This window comes from Pyxicephalus adspersus, chromosome 11 (genome assembly GCF_032062135.1).
Source record: "Pyxicephalus adspersus chromosome 11, UCB_Pads_2.0, whole genome shotgun sequence".
Lineage (NCBI taxonomy): Eukaryota > Metazoa > Chordata > Amphibia > Anura > Pyxicephalidae > Pyxicephalus > Pyxicephalus adspersus.
The window spans coordinates 32,941,737-32,957,981 of NC_092868.1; the positions used below are offsets into that span (position 1 = coordinate 32,941,737).

A 16,245-nucleotide genomic window follows, 5' to 3' on the forward strand; every position below is an offset into this window, starting at 1 on the left:
TAAACCTGCATCCAAACAGTCCCTAATCTGAACCTAAACTGCCCCTGGGTGGTAATTTAACATGTAATAACTTTAATGTTATCAAGGTTTTGATACCCATGAATATGTAGACCACTACCTAATCTATCCATTATTACCACTACAGCAAGGCCTACAATCATGGTGGGTGATGAGGTCAGGTACTGTCACACAGGTAGGGAATTCTGAAGCTAGAGACCAGATTCTGTGGACCACTTGATCATATTTTGTTGCAGTCTATAAATAACACAACACCTATTTAGGTGGTAGTTAGAGGATTTGGACCAAACCATATAACATTGCTGGGGGTGCTTATAACATTCAGCTTTTATGAATATAATTTAAACCGGTGTTTCCCTTTTTAACATAGGGGAACCCCTAAAGATAACCTTCATATCTTCAGGGAACCTCTGCTATAAATATTTTATCCTCAACTCATAGTACATTAGTGTGGTGGTCAGTGGGAAGAATGTCTCCTGCTTGTGTCGTAGATGTATGGTATATCATTTTATATAAAAGTTATCCTTAAAATGAGGGAAAATAGTATTCACTACTCATCAATGCCCTTTTTATTTTATTAAATGAAGTCCCAAATATGTGCAGCACACCCTGGCCAAATGTATCTTTAGTATTTAGACCATTTGAGAAATTTTGTTCTGGTTAATAAACTTTCCAGCTATAATACTTTTGTATGATTTAGCCAAGATTAAAAAATAATATTTGACTTGTCACATTTTTTTATTGTTACTGTAAGTTGACTTTTATATTATCAAAAATAAGCATTCCCATTGTGAGATTAAATCCACTATGGGCTCCTGTCTTATAAATGTAGATTATTCCATGGAAAACATAACATTGGGGATGTATGTATGAAAATATCCTTAGAAAATATGAAAGGATATAAATAAGTAAATATATATGTTGTGTATTACGCAGCCTGTATGGGGTATTTGAAGCCTTTCTCTAGGTACCACTTGTAAGATAAAGCCAAAGTTGGGTTCTGTGTAATGCTGGGCAATGGGAAACAATAGTCAGCTCAATGCAAAGCTTTTCATCTGCCATCCTCATGCTTGTACCTATAAAAGATTGCAGGAAGATGTGGAAGGACTGAACCACCAAATACAAAGTGGGCAATAAAGCAGTTTCTGATTTACAAATCAGGGTCCTTCATAATACAATCTTACAAATATACAGTGTTTGTACTACATTCTGCATTTATTATGCTCTGGATTTTTAAATCAATTTGTGTAGATTACTTCCATGCTCTTATCAGGTAAATACATAATATTGTAATTGTGTATTCATCCCACAGGTGGAGCTCCAGACCCATTTTAGTGTGTTTACCACACTAGCAGCATTCACCTGCCATAAAAAATTTTTTTTACACAGCTCAGTAGCTCAAGCCCATTTTACATACACTGCTAAATGAGTCCTTGTTTTATACTCCTGGTTGTGTATGGCTCTATACAGACTTTCACTTACAGAGATTGTATTTAGCTGATGTAGAGATTTTCCAAAATGCTCTGTAACACCAATGTAATGTATGCAAAAAGCATTTGTAAAATAAAAATTCGAATAAGAAGCATATAGTAACAAAACATCAGTTTTAGAAAATATTTTTAACTAATGCAAGTTTTTTTTTAGATAAAGATGCAAGAAAAAAAAAAGCAACTGCAGCAGATTTTTTTTCAGGAGAAGTAAATCCCACACAGGTTACACACTGCTGTCAGGGGCCCCAGTGGGAAGATTTTCACCCACCCAGTGACAAGCTCTTTCTCTGAATATTTCTGCCAAAATTCTATTAGTGATGGTCACATATTTTTTTATCATGCATAATCCTAAATAAAACCAATGAGGACAGATATGTGAAAGCCACCAACACAGAGTGGATTTGTGGATGCTGATGATAATTTTACTATTAAAATTTGTCAACCAAACCATGCAACAAGAAAAGTCTGAAATAACTTTCTGGGCTTTTCTGCTGTATCAGTGCCATATATAAGTGATTAGGTTATATGTAGCTAGGATCAAGACAACAGCACTAAAACCTGAACCTTGTAAAGGCAAACCAATATTGGCGGATCATGCTCTAAATAGAATTAAGGGATTCTGATAATTATGATCCGGCTTTTCTTTTCATGGTTCAAACTGACAAATCGCTCACACCAGGCTGATATACAACCTCTACTGCAGTGTTCTTAACCAGGGTTCTTCCAGAGGTTGCTATGGGTTCCTCAAGCAATGAGCAATTTGTGACTTTCAGATAAGTTACCACTGACACCAATGACCTTTTTGGTTGTCTGTAAGGGTGGGGGTTAGGATGTTCCCACTGGCCAGCAAAAAAAGAGGCATTTGTCCTACTGACCACTATATTTGTACTGTGAGCTGTGGCTATAGCAATTATAGTAGGGTTTTCCTGAAGACCTAAAGGGTGTTTTAGGGGTTCCCCATGTTAAAAAGGCAGAGAGATTTACTATATGCAGTTCTGCTGCTACTGACCCCCATCCTCCACATGACTTTTGAAGGACTACTCCATCGTACAACATCTAGATGTTTCCGATTTGGCCATGTGTAGGCTTAACAAAAGCTGGATATCATAGCTAGATCTGCTCCTACTACAAAATCAGATTTAGTTATACAATGAAGTTCCTAAAAAAATATTAAAACCTGATTTACACATTTTAAATGCACATCATGATGATTATAAAATATAGTATGACATTGTTTTTTGGTAATTTAAATTTTATTTAAAAAAAATGATAACTCCAGATTGCAGATGTCAAAGTAATTTAATGTATAAAGTTCTAAACCTAAAAGTTTCAATTTGTACCTTCCAATATTATATCCATCCTAGGGCTGCCCATTGCAAGAATAACAATGGCCATGAGGACAGATTTGTGGTTGCATTGCTTATTTAAGTTACAGATTTACTGCACAATCCACAATTACATATAGTATGTCATAATATCAGCAAGTAGAGTGCTCTCCTTTATCAGCAATTATTGGTGTAGCTCCTCCAGCTTTACATACACAATTGCAGTGATCTTTGCCCTGAACAAAGCATTGTTGCATTTTTTAACGTTCATTTGTTCAGAATTGGGTGGAACTTGCACATTCTGGACTGGAGGCTCTCAGGGGAGCTTCTCATTAGTACAAATAACCAAGGTGCTATGTAATGCTGGATTTTTGTAACCTGAGGAGGACCTGTAAGTACTAAATGTGTATGAATCAAATGATGTTTTGAACTGTGGTCAGATTATATTAGTGTTAATGGGCTGAGAATGAACATACCATGTCAATCTAAAGTACATTATTTAATACTACTGGCTTCTCATCTTTCCACAAAACGTTTGCTGATATAATGGAACATTCTGTTACACTATGGCTATAATAACTGGACAGAAAGTGCAACACGTGAAAGAGTAACTGGTGGATATACTGAATTTCTAGCCGTAGCCAGGGTAAGCAGTAAAAAAAAAAAATAAAATAAAAAAAACACTACTCCCATGTGACACACAGGGATCTGCTTTTAGGGATTACTCCATCACGTCATCAATTTCATAAAACATCCATAGCCATGGCTAATATCAACAGTTCATGACATTAAATAGAATTAAATATTGCTATAATACTTTTTAAAAACGTTTTTTTTCTACACATGAGCAATCAAAAACATTAATTAAACTCTTTTGCATTCCACACAGTGGAACAGACATACATACACACAAACTCTGAATCGACTTTGGATGTAGCATTGATATAAATGGGGTATGGTCTAACTTTGCTTTTTTTTTTTCTCCAAAAAAAGAAAAGTATATTCTGTTATGAAAAAGAACCCATAAAGGCACAAAACTACCACACGTCACACAGTTTATAGCTCATTTTGTGTTTTCCTGACTAAAATCTAAAGGATTTACCAAATGTACAAAGCTTTGTCAACAAACAGCAACATATAGCATTACTGTGACCTGAAAACACAGTCAAGATTATTATTTCTTCATCTGGTTAAAAACGGACAGTTCTGTAACAATTGTTATCTCGTAACCTGTTTTGTCTCTGGAAGAGAGGCATTGGCAGAATGTCCGCACAGCCCGCAACACTTTATGACAATCATCCCATTCTGCCACCCAAATGGCTCCCTTAGAACATTGTCCGTGTAAAATGAGAAGCTTACTTTCTCTATATAGTCAATATTGGACCAGTTTGAGTCCTTTAGTCTCCTCTTTTAGTTAGGTCATCATACGAATCGTCAATAGTTAATGAAAATCACTTCCACATAAAGTCACTCCAAACAGTAGTGTTTAATCCACTAACCAGAATGATTTCTTAGCTTCTCCGTAAAAAAAGGTGCTTGTTGCCTATCTCAGTAGCTTAGTTTATAAAGTTTCTCAAAATCCACTGCAATAGAAGTCTTTGTAATGTTTATTTCTACAATGTTTCTTTGAAAAAACAAACAAAATAACTATATTGCTTTTGATGGTGCTTCGTCTTACGAGAGCTCCATGTTTTTGGTCCTCGGAGGACCACCATACTGAGCTAAAAGATAAAATTGGTGCTTTTATTTTTTTTATTTTTTTTTAGAAAGTCCAGTGTTTTCCTCTCTGGCAAGGTCGGCATAACTCCTAGCCACTTTTCACCAAGGCTCTCGGACCAGTGACATGAAAATCCAACAACACAAGTCAGCTCTGCAAGGTGGATTACACAACAGAAGTCATGCCAATAAGATCCTTACTTGAGATGGAGTGAAAGAACATAAAACAGGTAAACTGTCTCCTTCTACATGTTTTATCTCACTACCATGTTTCATCTGTAATAATTTGAGGGTTGGCTAGTTGACCAAGACATAGCCACTGTGTTGAGAGTCAACAGTTTCCATCATCTCACAGTCAAAGGGCTCGTTAAGTGTTAAGGTTTCATAAGATGGCTGAGGATCATGTCCTGTTGGGTTGCCCTGGTTTTCATTTAATGCCATATTGCCTTGCTGTGCTGAATTTATTGAATACTGGCATTGGCTTGTATATGCTGGTTCTAGTCTCGACACTGGAGGTAATTCGCAAGTCTGGTAACCATACTGTACGTTTGGCTGCTGTATGTGGATCTGCGTTACCACTTGTTGCTGGTTGGGCTGTATCATGTGTTGCATCTGCTGGGAATGTAGCTTGTGATACTGACTTAAGAATGGATCATACTGAACTTCATCCGAAGCTGGTTCCAACACGGGACTCAGTGGCTGAGAAAAGCTGAACTGGTTCTGCTGCGTCGTTTCTTGGTGTGACAATGGGAGCTGCTGGCCTTGCATCGGATAGCTGTTTTCTGCTATCTGCATCTGGTTGAAGTAGGCCTGCAGCTGTGGCTGCGTCTGTAGGAACATGCGCTTCTGGTGTAGCCTGTCAGATTTAAAACAATATAAACTTGTAAATAATTACCTAAAGATAACATGTAGATTTACATTAAAAAACGAAGATAGTAGAAATTGGTCAAGACATTAAAGTTTTGGGCCTGATTTAATAAAGCTCTCAAAGGCTGGAGATGATACATTTTCATCAGTGAAGCTGGGTGATACAGCAAACCAGGAATAGATCTGGCCCAGGATTCAAAACATTTGCTATCAAATTACTTGAAGAAATCCATTGCAGGTCTGCTGGATCACCCAGCTTAACTGATGAAAGTGTATCCTCTACAGCCTTGGAGAGCTTTAATAAATCTGGCTCTATATATTTTGGGGATTACATAACCATGCACAGCACATCCAGTTAGGTAAACCTTCACAGTACACATTTGTGGCTGCATTCTGATGATCTTGTAAAAGAAAGTGTGTTGCTGCTTACTTATATCAAAGAAAAAATGTGTGAACATGGGTGTGTGTTCAATATATATAAAATAAAACTACATTCAAGTGCATGATTTGCTCAGGTTATTTATGACTGGCCAACTTAAATACATTAGAGTCAATAGGTTCCGAAAATCTAAAATAGCGCATGCTTGGAACATCTCCAGTCATGATCATGGAACATGGTCACAATAAATTCAATGAGGGGTCACAGTTTAGGTGCAGCCGGTACTGTAAGGTTTCCATTTGGAAAAAGTAAACACTGGTCTGGTGGAGGCTATGGCTGTAATCATGAGGACAAAAAGCAGCTGGGTATGTGTAGGGGGGAGAGGGTGGGGGGACAAGGGGTTCCAGGTTAGCTTGGGGTAATAGGGAAGGAGAACTAAAGAATAACTCATCCAATACTTACTTATAATTACATGGAACACACCCTCCAATGCTGACATTGGTGCTTATTGCCATAGCATATTAATAATACCAACTGAGAATATGTTGCATAGCACCAAAGATAATCCAACCTAGCAGAAGAACATTCTATATGTTACAGAGTAGACTTGGATATGTAATAAAGCTGGGAACAGATGTTCACCTGTGTTCCTGAAGCTGCTGCTCCAAACTTCTGGGTGTTTCTTTACAATACAGTTGACAGCTGTTCTGTGTTTTTACCAGCAGATTCCCTTTCTGAAACAGAAGGGAGAAAAAAATGGATAAGTAAAGGAAGCAATGATGTTTACTCATCAGTAACAGCACAGGAAGAAAAGTAAAAGGTCAGTACGAACTCCTGATCACGTCCACCAGGAAACAAATCAATGCAGCCTTTTAATTAATAAAACACTCAGAAATCACTGTATCACTTGCTGCAGGGCACTGAGCCGAGCAACCAGGAAGCCTGAATTCCTGTCACTCAATACATGTACTTCTTACAACAGTTTTACACAAGGTCCTAACCCTTGCTATTCATATACTTACCCAGCGGTGATCCAGTGTACGTTCTATATTTCACAAGAACAAAACTACTAAAGCAATTGGTATCAATTAACTTTATGAGCATGCCTCATGCGCAAACAACATTTAACTGTCTTGTGTAACTTTTCTAGAACTTCTAACAATCAAATACAAATGGCTTTGTGGTTGATGCCGTCTTCCAAATATCTGACTGACAGAATTGTTCCACAGTATGATGAGTTTCCCCCATGGTGTTACACCTGGAATTGCATTTTCTTGAGAATTGATGGAACCATTAAAGCTAATGCCCATTCATAGATTTCATCACCTGTTCTATGTAAGCCTGGATTGCCTATTGTAGGTGGAATAGGGTAGACTTTAGTTACACCTGCTATCACTTTAGATTCACTGCTATATATGTTCCAATGTCAGGACCTTACAACAAAAACATGTGCGGTTGCCAAATATATTAGCAAACCCACGTCACTAGGACCTCGTAGTCAAGTTTAATACTTTGTTTTTGCACTCTATAAAAGCTGAGTTTTATGGAATTTTGGATTAGGAATATCCACTGTAATATTCAATTAATCTAAGCAGGGATCATAGATAAGAGCTGAGACTGTAAACAGTTTTCTCTTTTACAGTGAAAATGAGCAGAAGACCTGAAAAAAAAATCAGCTCCCCTGCAGATACCTTCTTGTGGACAGATCTAGTGAGAAGAATTATTGGGCCAGGAAACTTATCTGATCATGAATGTTTATGGAAAGATCTTTCCAAGGAAAAAGTTTTGGATAGGCTTACTGATCAAAACCATATTTTGGTGTCTATGATAGGATAGAGATGCCAACAACTTTCTCTGGGAGTAATCGGTTAAAGTGTTCATCTTTCCAGGAAAATCTCTTTAAAAACCCAATATATATTGTAATACATAAAACATACTGCATAACAAAATTCATACCTGCAGCCTGTGCTGTAAATAATGTGTCTCCAGACTCTGACGCCTAGATAGTAAGTGCGGCTGCATACCGTTGGGGAATGCCGGCATATGTGGAAGTTGTGTGGACAAATCCTGTTGTAAAAAATAAATAAAAAATCAGATCCGGCTAATGGTGAAATAACATCCATCTGTGTGAACTAACTTTTACTCTCCAAATTCTACGAACACTTGGAATTAAGAAATTTGTACTTTCCCTATCCTATTACGAAGATCTCTTTCAATATAGACTACTGATAATACAGCGCCCCTGTTGTTTAAATAAAAAACACCCATCGTTGGTGAGGGGACTTTGGCTAACAAATATTCCAATGAACTATATATGTATTTTAATAATGGTCAACTTATTCTAGATTTGTGCCAGCATGGCTTATATTATACCTGTGGATTGTTGAGATCTTGGAGGTGGTGAGGTGTACTGATGGCATTAGGATCTTCGGTGGGTCCAATCTGTTCGTACAGCATTTTATTCAGTTCCAGGATGCCCTTGGTTCTTGCCAGGTTCTGAAGATGCTGCCTAAATGCCACGATTCCTATATTTTAACAAATTAAAAAATGAAGTCATTCAAAGTTTAACACAAACTGTAATTAGTGCATGGTAAAATAACTTGGAGCAACAAATTAAAAAAGACTTTATAGCTAAGCTTACCGCAGTGAACTGAATTTTAATTGGCTACTATAGGGGGTGATTTATAATGAAGATTTTTATATGATAACCACTTTTTAAATTGACAGAAATATAAATGGTCAGTCATTTTTTTTTTTTACTGGAGTAATTAGTGCTTGATTGATGCACTAAAATTAACTGAGATTGGAAATTAAAAGCTTACTGTGATCAATGGCTAAAGACTTTTGAAAAGTGGAAAGACTGCAGAAGTGGAACAAACATCACTGACCATTGTGACCCATTGTTCTCCATTTGGTTACTACAATGTAGTAAGCATCATCTAGAAAACTGCACCAGTCAGACTGACAGCCACTTTATGAACATGGATATCACCATCTTTTAAACAATAAAAGTGCCAATCTTCTAAAAAGTGGTGATCCTGCTAAAAGTTTCTGGCTCTTAAGCTGATCACCACTTACATAAATGGGGTAAACAGACAGTTTGCCATAATGATGTTGAGTATAAATAATGCTAACTCCTGGTGGACATCCAATCGCCCCTTGCTACAAGTAAGTCTTACTGAGTACTGCAGTTAGCTCTTGCACATTTTATCAACTCACTGAATATACATAAATTTTACTTTTTCAACGAAAAACATTGTATCACAGAAACAACTATGGTATTTTACAATGTTTAACAAAAAACGTGTTGCTATAGAAGTGGCGTTACCTTGGGTTAATGAAGTGTCAGATGCCCGTCTACCTTCTCGAAAACTTACAGGAGACCTATTGTGAGCTTCCCGCTTTTGCGTGGCCATAGCTGGCATGGGCAAATTGGTAGGTCGGAGTCCTATGTATGGTGGGGTTAGCCTGGTGACTGACTGGTTAGCCATAGCTACTTCTTTCAAAGCCCCGGGATCCTCCTGGACATTGAGGTCACTCTGAATAGATCCCATGTCATATTCAGAGTCCACGCTTCCCAGAGAAGGGTGGTTACCAATACTGAAGAGTTTACCTATGGAAGAAAATTACATTATGTTAAAATCATTGTACAGCATAATGCTACCATGGTCCCCGAACAAACCTGAGCCCAACAAGAAATCCTCTATGTCACATGAGTATGTGTCCCCATTAGAAGATTCTCCTCTTTTCCTTTTCAAAATAATTTTCCCATTACTTCAAGTTTTAATGATAAAGGTGGCTAAGAAGAGTGAATCTTTCCATCAGGGACACAGAGGGCAAAAAGTAAAACTTTCTTTGATTTATTTTTTTCTGCTCAAGGTCTCTACATCCAGGCAACTAATGGCATAATGGTTTTGACTCGGAATGTAAACCCCTCTTAGATATATATTGTAAGAGCACCAAACCTTTTTTTATATAGTCTAGTGGTAAGCATGGGTAAATAACCTGCTCCTCCCCCCAAACCCTTTTATCCAATCCAGTTGAGTTACAACTCAACAGCAATCATATTGGCATTTGAAACGCTAACACAATATTTGACAAAAAAAGGCTGCTTCTGATCTGCTTTGCTTGCAATTCAAATGCCCCTTAATATGACATGAATTGTCCAAAATAACACAGCAAGCAGGTTAATCACAGCCTCTGAACTGCCATATGTTTTGTATAAGAAGTCAGCCCGGTTTTGCTGACCTGTGTTTGAGTTTGTAAACAAACAAAAGAAAACACGCAATGCCCCCTATATGACCTGTTCTAACACCTCACTGCTTTATCCAAAACCGAAAAGGTTTGGATAAATTCTAGGGCAATATTTGGAAACATGAAAAATATTACTTAGGTTATTGACAGAGAAGCCAAGTGTAACAAATTGCATGTTAACAGCCACTTCAAGTCTGAGAATGGCCAAGAAGAACCTGTAAAACATGCCCCTAAGGTAAATTAATGAAGAGGAAGTTACTGGTTTGAAGAAACATGCATTTGGCTTTTTAATAAAAAATTTTTACTATTTAATTTTTCTTCTAATTTTAAACAGTCAAGAAAGAATTCTGAAAGTTGACCTAAAATTTACCATAATGTACTCAAATAAAAGCTTAGTTGTGGTTTATAGTTGCAATTTACTATCCTCACCACTGTCATTCTAAACGTGTGGTTAGGGGACACATGGGCACATTCAGTGGCTGAATGGATGGGACCCAACAAAAGAGGAGAGGCACATTTACCAAACCTCCTCCATTAATTTTAGGGCTAAAAAAACTTGGTTTATCTTTGAGTATATATGGAACATGCATTTTAGGTTTTTTGTAAAACTTACAATAGGACCAGTTGTTAAGATCCTAACAAGTAGCCATATGTCATTGAGCAAACCCTATAGCCACATTTTTGATCTCTCAAAGTATTAAAGCTAGTGGGACAGCATAACAACCAGGCAAAAATCGTGTTCAGAAGATGAACAGCTCCATAAAGTGCACCTCCATTTCTCTTAGGAAAACTTAATTACTACATTTGTACAGCTATGTATTAAGAAAAAGGAATGTTAATATTGTACTATCCATCAAATCTTTTACCAAAGAAACAAATTTAAATAGAGGTAGCTTTGACAGCAGAGCCTGCAAATGGTTGTATCAGGTGTATTTTATGGATATAATTGTGGGGCCCTGCAATTTATCCATAGTTCTAATATTTTCCAAATAACTTCTGCCAAAGTAGGGAAGAAGAAAAAAAACGCCTATAAATATTTTGTCAGGATCTCACAACATGCCATTGTTATTGTAATATACCATTGCCCATATCACTTTCATGGTCCTTACCTTCCATGTCTGATGCCATATTGGGCACTACTACTAACTGATTGGTAACTTCTGCCAGCGTGTGCCGCCTTTGACCACTATGTCTGCCTTGAAATGCTGCAAAAGTTGAAGTAGGATCATCCTCAGAGTCATCTTCTGTCTCTATACCCTCATCAATAGATGTCTCCATCATATTAGATGGCAATGACTGGCAACCCTTCCGTACTGTCACAGGGGGTAGAGGATCCAACAAGCACCCATTAACCTAAAAGATAGAATGAAAACACTGATTTTATTAGGCAAATACAGGAGAACAAAAATATACCTGCTATACCTGATTAGTTGAAGATGAATAGTTGTTGTAGCTAGGATCTCTATTTATCTCTAGGGAGGGATGTTTGAAGGAGGTATTTGTGACAATGGATCAATATGGTTGCATAGTAAAGCCAAATTTTCAGATACTTGGGGTGCAGCGATTTATTAGTTTTCAGATGCATATTGGTAACTTATCCTTCTATAAATTACCCTAGACCCCATCCCTACAACTCTTGCAGCCCCCATTCTGTCTGCAGGCTGGCCAAAAGATTATTTAATAAAAAGATGAATATTGAAGACAAGCTATACTGCAGTGTCATATAAACATTACAATGGTTCCTTCTACAAATATTCTTTTTTACATTATTTCATGACACTTTTCATGGTTCTAATTATTTTTTCCTTAGGATCTTAACATTGAAAACCCAAATGATTGTAAGAAATGTGATGCATTTGCTGTGTAACCATTGGTTTTGATGAAACCAAAAGTCAACTGACTGAACTAACTGCATGTAAACACATCACCTTCATGCAATTGGCAGAAAAAGTGTTACATTATTTCATTATTACTGATTTATATCAGTGAAACCTGAAACCCCCAATCAGCAAGACATGACAACAATGCTCTTGGCAGGGAAGAAGCTAAACAGAAAACCATGCAGGAAATGGTGGCAGAGACTTGGGAATTTAATCGTTTCTCTGCAGGATGTGACTAAGAATCCGTTCTAGAGGAAAATGCATCTGCAAGCAGCAGATCATATGAACTTCAAAAACCAAAGGGGCCTCCTTCACTGCGTAATGTCTGTCCATCAATAACAATACCAGCAAAAGTTTATTTCCCCTTTAAATGGCCTTCCATGGAGTGCTGTTCTCACAGGAGGAATGTGCATGTTATGAGTACATAAATTAAACAATTAGCTCTAAAGCGTCCCTAAATTGTACTCGTCTTCTAATTAAATAATTTCCAAATGTCACATTTCCTCTGTTAGAGACAAGGGCCCTGTAAAGCAGAAGGCTTTTTTCCATTTTTACGAGAGGCTGATAGACATTTAAAGTAGTGACAAGTAATTCAGCGTTTGTGCAAAGAAAAAGAAATAAAAAAGATCAGCAAAAGTGAAATCATTTTAATGGAAGGTAAAGTGGACCTCCTAAGTAAACACTAAAAAGCATAGGAATAAAGTTACAGCCAAAGTAAAAGCCACATATTTGCTGGATTTGGTCACAGTGTCTGACAGCTTGATATAAAGTTTTAAAGGGCATTTTAATATTATATATTTTTTATAAACAAAATGAAGCAACCAAAATATGTTAAGGGCTCTTTTTTTAAAACAGCGAATCTGAAATTTATTCATACATTCCCTGGTGGGAATATTTTGGGTTCGTGTGTTGCATTGGCAGTAATTGATTCCCACCAGGGAATGTTTAAGGGATTGTAAGTTTCCCTGTTACATCCTAAGTGTCTCAGTTATGCCAATGAAACTTTCCATGGATAAGCAAAATTTATGAAAATTTACATTTTTGTGAAACTAATGGACTAATGGACATTTTTTTTTTTGTTGGCTTTTAAGGTGCAATGAGTTTTTAAATCGTTACTGGAGCTTCATTTAACTATCCTGGACCCATTTTTTTCAAAGAAACATTGATTTGAAAATTGTAAAATGAAAAATAAAATAAAACTTTGCTTAACCCAGAAATTTTTTAGGCTGGGTGGGAAGAAATTGTAGGCAGGTGGTGGTCCCTGTATTGTGTGGGTGGTGGGCCCGGCTAAAAAGGGATCGGGATAACACTGAAACTGTATACAAATAAATATATATTACACAAGGAACTAGAGACCTTTTACAATATTTCAAACAGAATGTGTATATTAAACTTTATCTAAAAAGAAGAAAAAATGTATTCCAACTACTTTCTTTATTCTCTGACTTCCAGGGGGTTCTCCTAGGGGAGGCTGAAATCACTGGGCCTTCTTCCAGGATCCCAACAAAACGTAGGGTCCCAAATCCCTTACCAGTGCACAATATAGAATCATAATAATGTAGAATTTAGTGTGCTCTGCTTTCCCAGGGCCAGGAACAAGCGATGTCCCCCTCACTTACAAGAAGTGTCTGGAAGTCTGGGGAATAAGGTAAGTAAAATGTAATTGTTTCTTCTGGTTTAGTATCCTTTTTCTCTACCTTAATCAGCTCTCTAGGGCTCCCTAATAAGCAGACCTTGCAATGCTTTTATAGTCTGCATTATACCAGCAATCTTGCTATTCTGGCCTGACCCAGATCATTTTTATTTGAATACTTTAGGATCAGGATAATTATTATGAACTTTAAAAATAAAAAAAAAGCTAAACTCAATTTGGTCAGAAGGTTTCTTCTTATGGGCGTACTGTTTTATAGAGACACATTTAACAACAACAACTAATTTACACTGTGACCTTAACTACTTATCAGAGTCCCTCCGAAGCCTTGTTAACCTGAGAAATAAGTATATATGTATTTATTATTCCTCCAGAGCACTCATAAAAGATGTTGCTGCTCCCTGTGTGTGTAGAAGCAGCAGCAATTGAGAGAGGATCCCCGCAGTGAAGCTAAAAATACCGGATATTACACATTGTTTTTACAGCTCTCAGCGGCTCAGCTGAGATTTTCTGCAGCTGAACTATCACGACTCTACAAGTGATTGTTCATCGGTGCAACATTAATGTACCTATCATAACCTCCCCCGTTGCCTAGGCTGAATTGTAAAAGGTATTTCACCAACACGGGCATATTTCGGTGCATTTGCTGCTTTTAACCCCTTCCCATTCCCTAAGGCCATAAAAAATGGTGCATTGTATTTTATTGACAGTTTTTGACATAATGTAGATTTTGCCCTTAGCCCTCTGTTCCATATTCCTTTTTGATAACCGAGAGGCTCTACAGCTTTGATTTCAGGGCCTGTTCTTACCAGTGGCTGCGTTGTTCTGTACATTGCCAAAATGCACCTCAAATGGCCTTTAAGGTAACAGTGTGTTTAGACAGGTAAGTTGTATTTAAAGGCTAAGTACCCAACCAATGTACATACAATATGGTTTAGCGCTTTTAACAATTTTTTTTAGTACTAAAATAACACATAATCTTTATGAAAAAAACGTTCTAAAGGTATCAGTGAAATATTTACCGATGGTGTGTTCACTGCTTCCTCTTCTAGGAATGTCGTTTCGGCCTGACAGTTGCTTTGCGGGTAGGAGAATGGCTCTACAGCGGATGCTTCTGGGAGTACAGGCGCTCGCATTATCCTCACATTTTGTGGCATGATGCTCACTGGAGACACCACTGTGCTTGTCTATTGAGAAATAAACACAAGATCAGGTCAATAAATATTTTTATGTTTTCAAAGCAATTTTCACTGCCCATAAACTTATAGGGCTTATTGAAGTCCATCAGCCTAGCAATCTGTGCCCAATACAGAATATCCAAATGTGACATATTTGCTTATATCTACAAGAAATAGGACTTACATTATATTAACATCATTGTCTAGACTGAAATTTAAAAGGATAGTTATAGAAAACATACTAACATTATATTATAAACCCTGATAGCCCCAACTAAAGAATAATTAAAAAACTCAAAAAAGCATTGACATAAAGCAACCAGTGAATAGTCTGAGCAAGAAAATATGATTTTTAACACTATAGAAGAAATAATTAGGCTTCACATGGACATAACTCCATGAGGGGCTCAATGGGTTAAAGAAGGAGTACAAACAATGTTTTGTATATGAATAATAGGAAAGAAAACTGCCAATTTTGTGACTGGGTGAATTGCCCCAATTCTTCTTGTAGTAGTGTCTTAGTGACACCTATCAATAAAACACTAAACCAGGTTTTACCTGTAGTATATTGTCTCTTTAAAACACTGCACAATGTTTCTAAACACTGATGGAACACTGGAACATTTAGGATGCAATGGGCAAGTGCCCAATTTTTTACATTATTTTGAGCTTGGCAACTAATGCCACTGAGACCTACAGGCACCTGATCGTACTGACAATAAGGTTAGTATTTTACCATGAAATCACTTGAAAAGGACAACTTTCTTTTTTTCCCCCTGTTAAATAAATTCATCTGAACTCATAAAATCTCTACAATTGAGTAGAGAACCCATTAAATGTAGTGGCAGTTTTCTTGTATGGAGTCATCTAGGGCCATCAGGCCCATAAATTTGATTAACTGTACCTGACAAGTTCATTTTTGTTACTTTTAATATACACTGTGTAAATTCTATACAGTGATAACACTTTATGAAATAGATTTCTAGACTATAAAAGGAATGAGATCTATTTTATTAGCTCCAATTCATTTTTCCACAATGGAAACACTATTATGCTTTAAAAATCAATACAAAAATCTATGTATCTAATCTAACTGCAAACTTTTGCATGGTGCATACATTGTCACTGTCAGTCAATGCATCATGTTGCCTACCCATTCAATATACCATTTCACAGTAAACAGATGAATCTTTGACTCATAAAGGTCAATTATTTTTATTTACGTTTATTTCAGAACTAGTCATGCTATGAATAAGACATTTAAATGTATGAAATTGAGCATCTGTGGTGTTAAATTCAATATACACACCAGATCTAAAAGTAGGGATTATTTTTATACACTTTTAGTCAAAAATTACCAACTGATTTTACACACTATATTAGCATTTGTGTATGCAAATTTTCAGCATTTTTCTAATGAAGCAAAAAAGCCAAGGTTATGCAATGATGGCCCAAAGTCATTACAATGGAATCCAAACAAGGTACTT

General features: G+C 36.8%; 1 protein-coding gene across 1 annotated transcript in view; it reads right to left on the minus strand.

Moving 5' to 3' along the window:
- Positions 1 to 2,739: 2,739 nt before the first annotated feature.
- The window catches only part of SIK2 (salt inducible kinase 2), a 114,790-nt gene continuing 101,284 nt past the window's right edge, over positions 2,740 to 16,245 (minus strand). Inside the window, exons 9-15 of the mRNA XM_072426457.1 lie at positions 14,603 to 14,767; positions 11,159 to 11,402; positions 9,124 to 9,408; positions 8,169 to 8,320; positions 7,752 to 7,862; positions 6,438 to 6,529; positions 2,740 to 5,405 (exon numbers count right to left, since the gene is read on the minus strand). Of these exons, the coding sequence (XP_072282558.1) occupies positions 4,847 to 5,405; positions 6,438 to 6,529; positions 7,752 to 7,862; positions 8,169 to 8,320; positions 9,124 to 9,408; positions 11,159 to 11,402; positions 14,603 to 14,767 (1,608 nt within the window). The 3' untranslated portion in view covers positions 2,740 to 4,846. The remainder of the gene's footprint in view (positions 5,406 to 6,437; positions 6,530 to 7,751; positions 7,863 to 8,168; positions 8,321 to 9,123; positions 9,409 to 11,158; positions 11,403 to 14,602; positions 14,768 to 16,245) is intronic.